General features: G+C 34.9%; 1 protein-coding gene across 3 annotated transcripts in view; it reads left to right on the top strand.

Annotated features, from left to right (window-relative positions):
* pou2f1b (POU class 2 homeobox 1b) overlaps positions 1–8,554 on the top strand; it is a 236,255-nt gene extending 227,701 nt beyond the window's left edge. For all 3 annotated transcript variants that reach the window (XM_028800092.2, XM_028800091.2, XM_028800093.2), the window contains 2 exons: positions 3,424–3,512; positions 3,823–8,554. In XM_028800092.2, coding sequence (XP_028655925.1) covers positions 3,424–3,512; positions 3,823–4,133 — 400 coding nt within the window. In that variant the 3' untranslated portion in view covers positions 4,134–8,554. The remainder of the gene's footprint in view (positions 1–3,423; positions 3,513–3,822) is intronic.
* Positions 8,555–17,534: the final 8,980 nt, after the last annotated feature.

Raw genomic sequence — 17,534 nt, 5'->3', positions numbered from 1 at the left:
CACCCCTGCTCTAAATGTATTGATAAAAGACAAGCTGCAAGCAGCCGGCTATTCCATCCCCCCACCGACTTAGAACGTGTGTGAGCTTTTCCCAGCTCATGCCTTGATTGATTATGTGGGAGTGAAGTGGAGTTTGAGTGGAAATAATAGATCGTTATTTGGAACACATGCATTTCATGTGTGTTCCGTTTCTACAGTAATCTGTGTAAACACATTGTTAAAACAGAAACTTTTTCATATTTTAGTAATAAATGTTACAAAATGTAGTAGGCATAAACTATACAATGTGTAAAGCCTGAGTTCCAAAGATCAAATAAACACTTTCACAAAAGCTTCAAGGATGATACAACAGTGTCCGTGGCGTAGTGCGCTAAGATTTGCTTCTTAGAGTGCAGCAGCTTTGCCTCCTCACAGACCTGAGTTCGATTCCCCGCTGAGGATAAAGTGTTGCTTTTTTCTTTTCTTTTTAACCTCAAACGGGACATAAAATTTATAAATTGGTATGCACTGTCAGTTAATAAGATCGTTATATTTTCATGTGGGATGCTCCTTTTAAAATATTTTTTTAACAATTGAGACTGCAATTAACATGAACAACTGTCCCTATAACTGTTATTTTTAAGATCCATAACACACAGACAGACAGAGCACTGCATAATAGAGAGACAGACAGGCAGAGATATATAAGTAAACAGGGAAGGCACATGTACTGAAAGAAAAAAAAAGATCAACATGTGCGTTGTTCCTGCTGCACTGAATAAGCTCACGTGCTCTAACATCACCCCTCCCCCCATCTGACTCTCTAAGTAACAGCACAAGTACAGACACAAACCAAGTGCATGTGTGTACTGTATAATATTAACAAAAAGAGCAGCTTACTACTAAAAACGGCAAATATAGGAGTGAGTGGGGATCAAACCAGGGACTCTTGATTGCGCTTGGTTTGCGTCTGTACTTGTGCTGTTACTTAGAGAGTCAAATTGGGGGGAGGGGTGATGTTAGAGCACTTGAGCTTATTCAGAGCTGGAGGAACAACACACATGTTGATCTTTTTTTTCTTTCAGTACATGTGCCTTCCCTGTTTATTTATATATATCTCTGCCTGTCTGTCTCTCTATTACGCAGTGCTCTGTCTGTCTCTGTGTTATGGATCTTAAAAATAAGTTATAGGGACAGTTATTCATGTTAATTGCAGTCTCAATTGTTAAAAAAATATTTTAAAAGGAGCATCCCACATGAAAATATAACAATCTCATTAACTGACAGTGCATACCAATTTATAAATTTTATGTCCGTTTGAGGTTAAAAAGAAAAGTAAAAAGCAACACTTTATCCCCAGCAGGGAATCGAACTCAGGTCTGTGAGGCACGGCAAAGTTGCTGTGCTCTGAGAGGCAAATCTTACTGCACCACGCCACGGAAAATGGTGTAGCATCCTTGAAGCTTTTGTGAAAGTGTTTATTTGATCTTTGGAACTCAGGCTTTACACATTGTATAGTTTATGCCTACATTTTGTAACATTTATTACTAAAATATGAAAAAGTTTCTGTTTTAACAATGTGTTTACGCAGATTACTGTAGAAACGGAACACGCATGAAATGCGTGTGTTCCAAATAACGATCTGTTATTTCCACTCTAAAACTCCACTTCACTCCCAGATAATCAATCAAGGCATGAGCTGGGAGAAGTTCGTGCACGTTCTAAGTCGGAGGGGGGATGGAATAGCCGGCTGCTGGCAGCTTGTCTTTATCAGCACATTTAGAGGACAAAAGATGCTGGCGGAGAGGTGTGAACTGATTTAAGAAGCGATTTAAGGTGGGCCGGATCTACGAGTTTTTTCGTAGACTGTGGTAATTCTAGTGTTAAAAACAGCTTTTATCCGAAAGCAATCATGGCCCTGAACTCAGAATAAAACTGCTCCATATCATTCTGCCAATGTGCAATATAGACCTTAAGTCAACAAGTGCAATTTGTATATTTATTACTATTCAGTTTGTTATTATTTTCTCTCTTCTTGTCTTCTTGTCTTTTTGTCTTTTTAACTCTTATTCCTCACACTGAGTCAACTGCACCTTCAATTTCGTTGTTCCTTTGTAAAAGTGACAATGACAATAAAGTGTCTGTCTGTCTGACTAACATCAAACTTTGTTTACAAACTAACATTTAACTTTCTGATGTTTTCTTCAGGTTACAAAGACATCACTTGGTTGATCATTAAGGGATTTTACTTTTATTTCGGTGTATTACATGATTACTGACATCAGATGAGAATACATTACAAGTAATGGTCTAAAATGTATTAATTTATCCTTGTCTATCCCTGCTCTTCCAGTTCAGGTTATCATGGTAGTAGTGAGTTAAAAGAAAGCATCCAACTTTGGACTGCATATCTTCCCATGGGGGGAGGTGCCCACAATATTTTGTAATTATTTCCAGTAGGAAAACACACAGGCAATATGTTAGTTATCACAGAGCGTTTTATAGCACAATTTTGGAGGAGCACTGTTTATAGACTAGGAGAGAGAAAGGACTCACTCCAGTAACACAGAAAAGCGCTTGTGGTGACTGACCATTCAGATTATTTCCGGTCTATTTCTTTAGATGCAGTGCTTTGCTGTTTGTTTTGTACTGTGGTGACCAGAATTACATACAATTGCATTGCCCTGTATTTTTCATGAACGACCTTAACCATAATTGAATATAATTCTGCGGCCACACCTGTGCAGGATTATCTGCTATCAGTAAATTTTGTATCTCATATTTACTAAAGTATTCTCAGGTCAGTTATCTCTACCACTTGATTCTCACTCTCCCAGTCCCAGACATGACTGTATATTGGAATTAATATGTAGTCTTGTTTTATGCATTTATTAAAAAATGTTTGTTTTTGAATGTCCATCTGGGCCCAAAAACTTTCCTATATATTCTCACACTGAAATGGAGGGGATGACTTTAAGAGCACTGATGAACTTATGTACTGTGTGTTGATGGATAAAGGGCCAAGAAATCAAAGAAAATATGGATGGAAATAGTGCATTCTTAAGATTGTCGGGTCTTTAACCTTAAAGTTCCAGACAGTGGTACTTGGGTAATAGCTGTTAAAGTAACAGAGAGAAGCCTACCTTTGATATAATTAACCATTCCATAACATAAAAGAACTATTGTGCTCTATGACAACTAAACTTAACATTGTGTTTTTGTTGACTTTAAAATGTTATATAAAACTGTGTAGATGGGCAATTTTCTAGCATGTGTAGGCAGAAATTCTCAGTTATAGTTTAGGTTGTACTAATAGAAAATCATATTTTACCTGAGCTTTATAATCTCCTGGGAATTCTGCATTTTGTACAATTAAATGTTGTTTCTGCATAATGTAAAATATTCCATTTATTTTGATTTTTAATTTTTCTCTTTTGCTTTCAGTGGTGCCTTACTTAGCCTCAATCCTGGCACACTTGGCAGTGCTCTGAGTCCTGCATTGATGAGTAACAGTACTCTAGCAACTATTCAAGGTTGGTAGATGATGCATATTTTTTGTCCATAATATTCCTTTTCAGTTAGTTTTGATGTTAATTGTAATTAAATGACTCATAAATTATTCCTGTAAGTTTGTATGATTTCTATTCAAACCAAGTTAGCATTTCTGTGTAATAAATTTTCCTTTTAATCTTCCTTTGCACCCTTACCTACTTTTTCACATCAGTTCCCCTCTGCCAAAAAGAGAGAGAGACAGAATACTGTAGTTTAATCATTTTCTTTGCTATTTTGTATTTATTTTTTGTATGTACAGGTATTTATCTGTTTGTCTATTTTTTTGTTTAGCTCTTGCATCTGGTGGGACTCTTCCAATAACTTCTCTGGATGCCAATGGAAATTTCTTGTTTGCCAATGCAAATGCAGGTGGTACTCCTAACCTTGTGACTGCTCCATTATTTCTCAGTCCACAGAACCTTTCTTTGCTCACCAGCAATCCAGTTAGCTTGGTGTCTGCGGCAGCGGCCTCTGCAGGTGCCTCCGCGCAGGCATTAAACCTCCAGGTCACGTCAACTGCCACTGAACCAAACCAGAACCCTGTCACTTCTGCAGGAGGATCCAGTGCTGCACCAACCATAACTACAGTATCCAAAACCTAATGATTGTTGTGTAGTAAAGGAAGTTGGACTGTGTTTTTGTTTTTTGTTTTTTTTTTTCCTTGGAAGATTTTAAAGCTTGCTCCTTTTTTGCTGCCACCAAAAAGAAATGCATTGAAAAGAGGAACTCTTCTTTTATCCAAATGTGCCAGTATCTTTCTCTCATATTCAACATCAGCATATCTCATAAGCTGGCATAACAAAAGAGCTCTAAGTCTTCATGTGTCAATTTTAATTTTGACAGAATTTTTTTGGTCTCCACGTAATTGGCTGCTTATGGCACAAAAGATGAATAACTTGGACTATTTTTCCCTGGACTGCTTTTTAATTAATATAGACTATTCTAACCAAAAATAGAGAAACTGTACCTGAGCAGTTATCCTACTGAAATAACTTTCATTAGCATACAAGTAAAGGTTTTCATTTATCTGTTCTATTAGGTTATTTGTTTTTAACTGTAATTTCGGTCTGTTATACAGGCCATTGTTTAACTGTGTTAACATCACAGTAAAATAGTACTTGGTTTTCATTTAATTGCTGCAGTTTCAGGCAGGTGTATACTTTGTGTGAGTGTGTACGTGTGTGTGTGTGAGAGTATGTGTTCAGAAGTTGATCTCTTATTCCTCCAAAGTTGCATGATCCCTTAATGAACTTTGGTGTTTGGAAGAATTTAAACCATATTCTTCCCTGTATTGGAAAATTAGACCCTGCTGACACTTCTGTGGGTGTGTTGATTGTAAGGGAGCATTTGCAACACACGTAGCTTTGATTATCTCTTTTTGTTTTTCCTTTATGCTCCATTTTGGGAACACTGATGATAAAGCAGCATTTTTGTATAAATTGAATATTAGCAGTTACACTGACGAAAGAAAAGTGACTTGCAGGATTTGCGTAGAGTGCTGTTCCATATACATGCAATCCTTTGTAAGGATGCAAAGGCAGAGAGTGCAGGAGAAATATTGTTTGCCATAGGAGTGGTGGATCCCAAGGTTTTAGTTCTGTCATGTGGCAACTAAGTTTAGAATATACTCCTTTTTTTTTTTCTTTCTTGTGAGCTGCTGGTGTGGAGTCATTTACTTATTTAGCTGCCTATACAGAAGAGAGATTAAATGCACATTTTTGAATAAATTTGAGCTAGGAAAGAAAAACACCAGTTGAAGAGTACTTTTGCACACTGTTTAAAATGGTGTTTAGGTATTTCTTCAGAAATTCAACTATTTATGTAATGCATATCAGTTTCTCTTCCGAGTACTTTTTTTGGTGTTTTGCTCATATGTTTTAAAGACAAAGGATTGGCAGCTTTACAAATAATGGCTGATTCGAGGGGAGAGTCTAAAACTGCAAAGTGATCACTGTTAAGATATGTGTGGTTTATTATGTATTTGTATTTTTTTAATAAGATAGCAATATAATTTCATTGCATTTCAGGAGAGGCTGTCTCAGTGTTAAATTATCAGAGTTGTTTCAGTATAATTTTCCTTCTACATGTGCACAGTACCTGTACCAAAAATAACAAACTGGATAATTGATCTACAGTTCATTTGGGAAAAATAGATTTCTCTCAATTTCTTCCCCGACATATTTTAGTTTCATATTTTTTGGAAGCTAAGAAGAAACTTCAATTTAGTTAAGTGAAACTGTGAGAAATGTTTATAGAAAACAGTCTGGACATTTTAGACCAACAGAGAGAGAGAGATGCAATATTTTTATATGTAAACTTATAAAAATTGTATCCAAAGAACATTTACAAGTTTAGTCTGTTTTAACTTAATTTAGAAAGCTTTAATTGTCTCCTTTCCCCAGCCTTTTCAAATCTAGGCTGCTTAATAAAAAATAATAGACAGGAGCTGCAGGTTATGTAAGTAAAAAAATCTTTGCACATCTCTGTTATTAGAAAAATATTGATAAAAACGTCTTTATTTCTACTACAAACCATAAAACAAAAGGTGTAGTGCTTTTTTATTTATTCAGAATTTACCAATCTGTAATTTTTAATATCTAAGATTTATATTAACAACAAAAGCATAATAGATTTTGATTAACTTGTAATCTGTGCACATGAAAGTCTTAAATGTCACTATTTTCTACCTTACAAAAATGACAGATTACTTTTTTTTCTTTTTTTTTACTTTTAAAACTTGCAGCATTGATTGATTGATTGTTTTCATTATTTTTCATTGTTAATGAATGAACTGTAGAGCAGATATTACCATGGCTGCTTTCCTACCTGCAGTCAGCCATCTTGCAAAGCTTGAACCAAAGTCGTTTTCTAGCAAGCTGCTGTACCAATGAGAGAGTTTATATTAAGTGCAGTTCATGTGCATTTAGAATATATTTGCTACTGACCATTCTTTTTTTGTTTTGTCCTTCCTTCTAACATTTTTCTATGGGCCTGTCTTTTCTGTTGTCAAAGAATTACCTCATTGGCAAAAGGGTATACAATTGATTATGAAGAGAACATTTTAGATAATCATTTAAAATCTGAAAATCTTTTCCATACAATTAGCATGTGCTGTATATATTTAAAAAAAAAAAAAAAGTATTGGATTCCAAAAGGAGTTATGCATTACATGGGATATTTCATCTGTAATTAAATGTGTGAAAGGACAGTATTTCTGAATGTTAAACAAAATAATACTGTTTTCCTAGATAATTTTGAGTTATTCATTTTATTCTGTTTCTTAGTATTGTGAATCCAGTTTTTCTTCACATGTTTGCAATCGTGCCTGGGCATTATTTTGTGAATTATATAATTTTAATTGATTCTGACATGCAGATACCTGCATTTCACTTAATCAGAATTATCAAATATTCTTATTTTGATTAATTAAGGTAGCTGTTTTTAATATTTAAATGCATAACCCAAAGATAAAAGGGGACAGCAAGCAGAGGAAATGTATTTGTAAAAAATTGCTCATGTGGTTTGCTGAAACATTTTAAGAGAAATATTAGTTAAATGATTGAAAATCTGTAATTTGCTAGTACAATTCAGTGTCTTTAATTTAGATTATAACTAACTTAATATTATTCAACTTTATACACACATGTATATATGGGTTATTAACCCTTTCTACTGCCTTGTTTTCTTTTACAAATGTTATGTTTTGGTATCAAATACAGAAAGAAATATGTGCATGTTATTTGTTACCCTTACGCTGATGAAAGGCCCACATCTCACCAGTGCATTCCTTGCTTGCATGTTCCTTGCTTTTTTGTTTTTAAGCGTTCCTTTCAAAATAAAATACCTCAGCATAGTTTAGCAATTAAGGCTTACATTAATTAACACACATACTGTGTACCTACATCATTAAGATCATCATCATAGTTTCTAGAATGTAGATGAACTTTTAATTAATTTTGCTGTACATTCTTAACACCTGTTTATAAAATGTTAAATACTACTACATGAGGAGGGGAAAGGGGTGAGGGGAAGTCTTGTTTGTTTTTTGTTGGTGTTTTTTTTTTTTTTTTTTTTTGGGTAATCCTACTTGCAAAGCAAAAAGGCCTTTTTTCTGAGCTCCACTTGGTTTATTCGTGGCCTGATACAGAGTGTGCATCACATTGCCATTTACTAAAAAAAAAACAAATGAAAAAAAATGTATTTGTGAGGTTTTCATGCTTGTTTTTTCTTCTTATCCTGTCTGTTGGTTGATGGTTGGCAAGGGTGAGAAGGGAAATTGATGAGGGAGTGGTCACAAGATGAAGTTACCGAGTGATTTATTTTCGAGTTTTTATTTTATTTTTATTTTTGCTCCATAATTTGTTTATGAATTGAATGTAAGTGGCTTGTCATGCTTGTAGTAAAAAAAAAGCAAATTTTTAAACTTCCTTTTATGATAGCAATGCGAAATAATTCTGTCTAGACCAAAAAAATAAGAACTTGCTCCTTGCACCTGAGTGGTGGATCTGAAAATGTATTGCTACTGTATAATGGCTGTTGCTGGTGCTCTTTCCAAGCACCATGTTGGTAGTCCTGATATAATAGTGCGTAATGGGTGACTATCATAGGTGTTTTTCTCTTAGTTTGCAAAATATGAGGGTTTGTTATCAAGACTTTATAAGCACCTGATCTCAAACTTTAGAACTATAGTTGTATCTTAGATATTTTTCCCTAAATTGGCAAGGTCACTGGTTTATACAGGCGTGATGCACTGAATGTGTCTGTCTGTATATGTTCAGGCATTTTTTTAATTTAAATTAGTAGCACCATTATTCCTGAATTAAAATAAATTGATAATTCATTTTACATATCAGTACAAACCTATTTTACAAATGTATATTTGTCAGTTCTTAATATATTAATAAAAATTAGCTTATCAGTTTTAAACCAGTGAGCCTGTTAATTAAAGTTATACATTTTAGTTAGGAGAGAGAAAGAGAGCTGTGGTGGGTTGGCACCCTGCCCAGGATTGGTTCCCTGCCTTGTGCCCCTGTGTTGGCTGGGATTGGCTCCCAGCAGACCCCCGTGACCCTGTGTTCGGATTTAGCGGGTTGGAAAATGGAATGGATGGATGAAAGAGAGGGAATGTTCACTGGCTTTTTCTTTTACATATGGAACGCTTTTACTTATAAACTCCAGATGATATGTGAAGGTGGTTATTAGTAATTGTGACATGATACTTTTTTTAATATAAGAGCTAGTTTGTCTTGTAGATAAAATAGGAATGATGAGATGACATTAATTATGTAAGAAAGAGCACTTGGAACAAAGACTTTAAGATGTTCCTATAATAACACAGAGAAAGAAAAAGAAATTGAATCCTATTTCTAAAAGCTAAAGGTCGTAATTGATATTTACTTTTTATTAAAATAAGTTATTTGGGACTTTTTTTTCCCTGCATGTTCACCATATTTTTAAATTGCCTTCTTGGAGAGGAAACTTAAAAATTAGCTTTAAAAGTCTGATTATATTTTCTGTTAATCGTTTGTGGTTTAGAGATCACAAGCCTTTTTGGGTGTTTCCTAAATTTATTTAATTTATACCTCCTAAGTATGATAGAAATGTTCAACAATTTCTCTTCTTTCTTTGTGTAAGCGATGGGTGCGGTGGGTTTGTGGGGATCCACTGCAGGTTACAGGAGCTGTTGTATACCTCATTTCTAACTCGTGACAGAGTAAAACTTGCTTTAAGTCTTCTTTAAAACCCCCTCAGAGTGGCTTACTTAAGTCTGATTAGTATATACTTCTAAAATCTGGGCTATACCAGTTCCATGTGGCAGTACAGTTCATCAAACATACGAAACACATGGAATGTCTTATTTAAAAGGGGAAAATTTGCAAATTTTGAGTTTAATCCTTTTTTTTTTTTTTTTTTAAATATATAACCTAGAAGACACCCTTATTTATCCCCCACATCCAGTATGTTTATGCCATGTGTGTGTTTATTTTTTATATATATATGTATCATATGTATATGTGTGTATATATATATATATATATATATATATATATATATATATATATATATATATATATATATGTGTGTGTCTGTGTATGTATGTATATGTAATTTTTTAACAGAATGAAAGTTGTAATAAGTGACTGTTGTTCGATGTTAGATTATTCCAAAACTAAAATGCCTATACTAATGTTTTGTATAGCATGACAAGCCCTCAAAATTATATTTATTAAATGTATCTTTTGACCAAATGTACACTATTGACACTTTCTATTATGTTACTTTTGCTAATATTTGTATTAATATATTATTATTGTTAATTTAGTTTATAGGCCATTCTTTATTGCACCCCTACAGAAATAAAATCCTTATCATTTTTTCGCCAAATTTCTTCCATTTTTATTTTGACTATCCTTTATATAGCTCCCAAATTGCTTCATTGAATGTAGATGTTTGCAAGACTGTACTGCCATGTGGCTTACTAGCAGATATTACCCAGATTTGTACTGCCAGTGAGAAAACCAAAGACTTCTTAATGATTGTATGAACTAAACTGTCTTCAGTCCACTATCAGCCTGTTTGAAAAAGTAAGATTAATTTTGGATTTTTTTTAACTGCAAATAAAGGCCCTGCATAAGTGCTGTTCATATCAGCAGACTTGAGATTTTTCCCTCCTCACCTGGCCTTCAGTAACAGGAAGGCTATGCTACTTTTATGGCAGACAGCCTTTTGTTACCCCTAAATGACTATGTGGATATTTTTTACAATTTTTATAACATTTATTGTCTTTCAGGTTTAGTTTTTCCATTTTTTTTCTTACCTGTGATACCATTTAGACTACTGTAAACTGTGAGACAATTGTGGAAAGTTATTTAATTTCCAAAGATAAAAAATATATTTTTTTTTCTTTTACATCAAGTAGAGGGCAGTCTGCATAAAAAAAGTGAACCCTCAGGTGCTTAGTGATTGGTTGATGGACTGAAGAAGTGTGATTTTAATTGGCTACTCTGATGGGTGCTTATATTAACCCTTTTTGGGCTGGGGGTGATGTGAATTAATACACACTGAGGTGTTCTTCTAAGCGCACTGCAAAAGCTTAGGAGATGCTGTTTTTTAACTGCTAGCTTTTCTGGAGTTTTTCCTTTTTCTTCTACACTGTTCCACTGTGCAACTATGCATTGTAGTCCTCAACCTTGCGCTAGATATCTGTAAAATTCTTGTGCAGAAATGAAGGAGTTTTAACAGATTTTTTTAATGTAGTGGGGGTTGTAGGATCTTACAAGCTCTATCCCAAAGCAAAAATCCAAATATTAAATGTTCGCTGATGCAGATACCAAAGATTTGTTTCTTCTTGCAAAACCTTAGGCTTGTGTATTAAATGCAGTTACCCAGCACTTGCATTAGTCTAACCTCAGTAATTCAAAGCTCTAGATGTATATTTTGGTATAATTTCTGGGATAATTAAAAGGTTTTGTGTCGTTTTTAAAATTCTTGTTCGTTTTTGATGTATTGCTCTCTTCAGTCATAGCATGGAGAAAAAATACTGAACCGTCTTACTCTTAGTAGTTTAAAATAATAGTATTTTTGTAATGTTTTGGGTGTGTTTAAATGTATGTGATACAGTTTTCATGCCCGGATATTCATAATTAAATAAAGTGTACATATTGATTCAGTTGTAGATTTCACAGGATGTGCATTCTGTATAATTGCATTTTCACTGACAAATACCAGCTAAAGAACTGTATCCCCTTTTGTGTGTTTTTTTTTTCTTTTCCCCTCATTCCATAGCATTTTTGCAAAATACTACTGCTGTTTAAAGACATAATTTAATGGCAAAATATCACACTAAGCAAATATCTGTATATAAATGGCATCTGTGCTTTTTTTATATATATTTTAAGAAGCACTTCTTTCAGGACCAATTAACCAACATTTTAGCATTCCGGTTATGTTTAACTCATGTACAGAAAAGGGGGATCCATTTCTTTGTGGCTGCCAGTTAATAGCTACCACAGGTAGCTTAGCTCTGAAAGACTGTGTAGAAATTACGTATGTGAATCGGGATAAATGGTAGATTTGTTTAGATGCATTTGTCTGCTGTAATTTTTTTTTTTTTTTTTGTTTTTTATATATAATATATATATAGATAATCTTTTACTGTAACTGTACAGTACATTTTTGTTGTAAACATCATTAAACCATTTTCCAAGTGTTTTAACATTGTGCTTCATTCTGTTCTGTTATCTGACCCTGTCTTTGTTGCATTTTGAAGAAAATTAAGGTGTTGGACTTATGTTACTGTATTTTATACAAATTTATTATCTGGATATCCTTGCTGAGGTAAGTGCAGAAACAGAGTGCAGTTAATTGCTTCCAGGGTTCAGAGAAATAAGAAATGGTTCCACTAAGATGCATTGTGTACTAGTGGTTATAGTGTTTGAGAAACAAAATGTTTGCCCTTTTCATGTTCATCTAAATCTTATCAAAGTGCCAGCGAGTGTAGAAATGTAAATGAAATGTTGCATGCTGGTTACCCACACACTTGTTAGGTTTTTTTATTGTGTATTTAATCTTGTTTTTGTTTGGTCCACATTGCCTTTCCAGATTTGTTAAATATGGAGCTGCCATAATTGGTTACCTAAAGTCCGCGTGGTTGAACTGTGAATAACAATAAATAACAGCTAGGATATGAAGCTGAAGCGTGCAGGTGAGGACATGGCAATTTTCCTAGCTTGCAGAGGAAGTGTGTGTTTTATGTTAAGTGGTGTGTGGTACAGTCTAACAAAACAACTCACATGGCCTGAAGTATTTAATGATCAAGTGCGTAGTTTTACCTTTTTTTGGATTGCTGGTGCAGGATTCAAATTTTTTACACCCCAAGGGAAACCAACCTTTTTTCTTTTTTTGGATTATTTTCTTAATCAAAAATTAGTTTACATTCCTTTATAGCTCTAGGAAAACCTCAATTTTTCACACCCAATCTTTGCTGTGCTTGCATTTTTCATAAAACAAGCCAGGTTAAACAATAACACTTTGCATTATGCTAGATAGCACCAGGGACGTTGATTTAAGTGTTTCATTGGCATCTCTAAATAGCCCGAGTATGAATGAGCACAAGTATGAGTGTGACGCAGCAGGCGGTCGTCCAGAGTTTATTTGTGCGTTGTACTTGGTGCTGTCAAGATAAACTGGACTATTTCAATTCAGCTTTGGAACATGATGTTGATGTGGAGAGAAAAAGTCATTCTCGCCTCAAAAGAAAAACACTCAGGAGTTTTTGGATGAGCAATCAGAATAAGATTTTATTGCACTTAACACAGTTCAATGAAGTGAGCCCCTTAGTCTAGACAAGCCTTGTATTTATTACAATTCGTATCACTAAACAACCTTGCTTTGCACATTTTTCATTACTATAAGACTCCTAAGACAATACTCCCTCATCCTGTTGGTTTGCTTTTGCACACCAATATTTTCATTTGTTCATTTACCATAATTACTGTCTATCCATCTCTCGCCACTATATCTTGACTCAAAGGACACACTGCCACCTGGCCCAGGAAGTGGCCATCACCTAATCACCTCTCCATATTCACTTAATTAGTTTTCACATTCCTAGCCTTGGGCTGATAAATATTAGTGGTTTTCTGGTTATTTAGAAGAATCAAGAGTTACAGACATGGGCCTTTAATAATTAACTCTTACATGACCTAAAGCTACAACACTTTAATTTGATTGATTACAGTGATGCATAGATTTAAATTCTATAAAGTGTGCTGGAGCCATCTACTAATTGTTATGTGCACACATCCAAGCTCTTAATAGTGTTCCTACTGAAGGTTATGGTGACATCATGATCTCTAAAAAAGGAAGGTCTGATTTAAGATATGGTGAAAATCTCACTCACATATTCAGCTCTTTATCTCAATCAGAAAAATATTTTTTTAACTTTTTCATTTCCTAGCTTTCGTCAAACGTCAGGATAGGTGGATGTCTATGAGTGTTCTCCATACTGTGCACAGTGTAGTAATTTTTATTTTAATATTTCGCCACTGTTTATCAATTTACCACTATAAAATAATTTAGTAGATCTGACAATAGTTTTTTATATACGACTGCCCAAAGTGTCATGTGAAATCAAAATCGCTGTAGAGTTGACTGTTCAGTAGTAGATCACTTTGTAGCTTTTCATTATCAGTGTGTTGAGGAGGCATTGATTGTTTTTGTCAACTTGATATACTTTTTAATAGCTTACCTGTTATGATGTTTAAAAATTAAGTATTTAAGATTTCCTTATTCAATTTAGTATTATTATTTTGACCATATCAGGCTGTTAGAATCAATTATTTTTTATTATGGTTCATTTGGGCTTTGCCATTTTGAGGGTCACATTGCCTGGACACAACTCCCTGGTTGCTGAAGGGATGTGGCCCAAGAAGTCACACCGTGAGACATCACCAACACATTGCTTTGTAGCACAACACCATGGATCTGTTTGCATCCCAGATTGTGGATAAATCAAAGAGCTTTGTGTGTGTAATTAGAAAGAATGCAAGGCTTGAAAACTTTAGCAATTTGTTTTGAGTTTTGTTTTTGGTCAGTATTTGGCCTTTGGAAACGTTTATTTTGACTTCCTGGTTAATGATTAATTAGCTCCTTTAGTTTTTTTTTTTTTTAATTGTTTCCTGGTTTGTTCATCATCTGGTCTGGTCTTGGCAGCCCATTATTAAATGCTAATTAAGTTTCTTGGATTTTGTATTGACACTTTACAAGGTAGTAATGGAAATCAAGTACAGTGTGTACTTTGTCTGCTTCATTAATTTCTTACACCCCTTGAGTTACTAAAAATTAGAAACAGACAGAAGAACATACTTTTTTTAATAGATTAACACTAGAATTACCAGAGCCTACGAAAAAACTCTTCGATCCATCCCATCTTAAATCGCTTCTTAAATCCGTTCGCACCTCTCCACCATTGTCTTTTGTCTTCTAAATGTGTAGATAAAGACGAGCTGCAAGCAGACGGCTATTCCATCCCCCCACCAACTTAGAATGTGCAAGAAACTCCTCCCAGCTCATGCCTTGATTGATTATCTGGAGTGAAGTGGAGTTTTAGGGTGGAAATAATAGATCGTTATTTGGAACACACGCATTTCATGTGTGTTCCGTTTCTACAGTAATCTGTGTAAACACATTTTTAAAACAGAAACGTTTTTCATATTCTAGTAGTAAATGACAAAATGTAGGCATAATCTATATAATGTATGAAGCCTGAAGTCCAAATATCAAAGAAACACTTTCATGAAAGGTACAAACAGAACAAGTGCACTTTTATTCAAAAATATAACTGCTGGAAAAAAAAAAGTCGCCTTAGTCTGTGACATTGACACTTCTATACTACGACTGCCGCCATGGCGCAACAGCATCAGGTGCTGACTGGGAATCAAGAGGTCAAGAGTTCGATCTTGCTCGACTTCCTTTTGAGAAGTGAAGTGCACTTATTTTTTCTATTTTAGAATAAAAAGATACATTTGATTTCAGTCTAACAGCCGGTGTAATTTATGATATTTGTAAAGGTTAGCTTTGTTTTTTTTTATTCACTTTTCATTCTCTCAGTCGCGTTCAGGATCCTTCCCTACCCCGTCTGACACTGCTGTTTTCACATAAAGACGCGCTATAGCTCTGCAGTGTATCACGGTACATATGACCGCATGTTTTTTTTTTTTCCCCCAATCTTGCCAGTCCCCACGTGTTGCTGTATGCTGTTTCTTTTGTACTCCAGGACATGCAGAGGAAAGCATAGTAAAGAGCAGTAACTTAGCGCTATATGCAATCATCAGACACTCCCCATCTGACACTGCTGTTTTCACATAAAGACGCGCTATAGCTCACCCAAGGAGCGCCCTTCCTACATTTATGACATGTGTACTTGTTGCAGTGTACACACCTCTCTATGCTATGGTTCCTATTACACTGAACAAGCACCTGTAATTTGCAGCTCTATGCATTATCTCAAAACACCACGCACATTCACAGTAATTCCCAGTTATGTCCACCACTCACACCCACGCCCACAACCATACAGAACTGATTCCACATCAGAGAATTTCCAGTTCCAGCATAAATTCACACCCGATCTGATGCTGTTCGTTTTCAAATAATATTGCATTAGTGCGATGATGTTTTCAAATATATTGTCTCTTTCTTTCAGGTGTGTAATAGAAACCACAGCATAGACAGAAGTGTGTACATTGTAACAGGTACATACATTGTAAATGTAAGAAAGACGATCCTTGCGTGTGTGTGAACTGTTAACATTTGAATCTGATGATTGCATATAGCGCTGTCTTAGTGTGCGCAAGAACATGCAGGTGGCCAATTGCTGTGTGCTACAACATGCTGGCGGTGATCAACACACATTTTAAAAAAAGAAAGACAAATATATGTGACATTCTGATGAAATCATTTTATGACACGAATAGTACCAATCAGAAGACATCGTCGAAGTAATGCAATATTATTTGAAAACGAACAGTGTCAGATCGGGTGTGAATTTATACTGTGGTGCGTTGAAGTCAGATCAGAAGCTGAATAAGCTCCTGTTCTGACTCAAAGTAAAAAAGCATGAATTAATCAACAGAAATAACCGCGATCGACATTTTAAACTTAACGATTTACAGTGCATACCAATTTTATAAATTTTATGTCAGTTTGAGGTTACAAAGAAAAAAAAACACTTCCCAGTGGGGAATCGAACTTTGGTCTCTAAGGCACGGCAAGGCTGCTGTGCTCTGATTCTGAAAATCTTAGCGTTACACCACGGAAGGTGTTATATCATTCTTGAACCTTTTGTGAAAGTGTTTATTTGATATTTGGACGTCAGGCTTCACACATTCTATAGTTTATGCCTACATTTTGTAACATTTATTACTACAATATGAAAAAGTTTCTGTTTTAACAATGTGTTTACACAGATTACTGTAGAAACGGAACACACATGAAATGCATGTATTCCAAATAACGATCTATTATTTCCATTCTAATACTCCAGCAGTTCAGTGACTCCCAGGTAATCAAACAAGGCATGAGCTGGGAAAACTTAGTGAACGTTCTGCAACGGTGGGGGATGGAATAGCCGGCTGCTCGCTGTTCGTCTTAATCGGCACATTTAGAAGACAAAAGAGGGGTGAGAACGGTTTTAAGGTGGGCCAGATCTACAAGTTTTTTCGTAGACTCTGGTAATTCTAGTGTTAAAGCATACTCTAATAAATTATTCAATTTTCTAGTACTGGAAATTAGATAAACAGAGGTTTGTGCTCTACTGGAGAAATCTGCAGTAACTAATTACATGACAATATACAGAGTGAATTTCATACTTGTAAAACCCGTCCTGCAAATTTCCACATCATCTTGCTTCTCTATAACAAAACCATAATAGTAAGTATTTGATGTTAGTATAAACAGGTAATGATGGAAAGAATGAAGTTCACTGGTCAATTTATATGACTGTAAAGTTTAAATATGTATTACACACTAAATCCACTCAATTTAGGCTGTTGGCCCGTTTTATCAGTTCATTCATTAAGTATTAATGCTAAAGAGTTAAGTTCACAATTAACCTTTTCTGTATGAGTGCAATGTATTCAGACCATCCTGGAAGGGTTACTACATTGCAGTGGTGCACTCAGGAGAGCCTGCACCTCTTAACTGATGAGGCTGATGCATTAATTCCAGTTTGCTGATCTGAAAGTATTCAGCAAAAAATTTATAGGATCACAAAAACAGTTGTAATTAACTGTTAAATTCAGCGAAATGCAGGAGTTTGCCCAAAGCAACCTGTTCTGGCAGCAATGTAAAGGCAGGGGAAATAAACCAGGAGCAGAAAACAAAGCAAAGTGTCACTACCAGGAATGCAAGCTAAGGTGCACCAGTGTTCTAATTGCAAAACCAAAATGCAAAGTCTTTTAATTAAGTAAGAATTCTTTTAACTCTCAATACCAGTACATTTT

Source organism: Erpetoichthys calabaricus, chromosome 4 (assembly GCF_900747795.2).
Source record: "Erpetoichthys calabaricus chromosome 4, fErpCal1.3, whole genome shotgun sequence".
Classification (NCBI taxonomy): Eukaryota; Metazoa; Chordata; class Cladistia; order Polypteriformes; family Polypteridae; genus Erpetoichthys; species Erpetoichthys calabaricus.
Note: the sequence above shows the minus strand (reverse complement) of the source record. Positions and strands in the feature narration are given on the sequence as shown.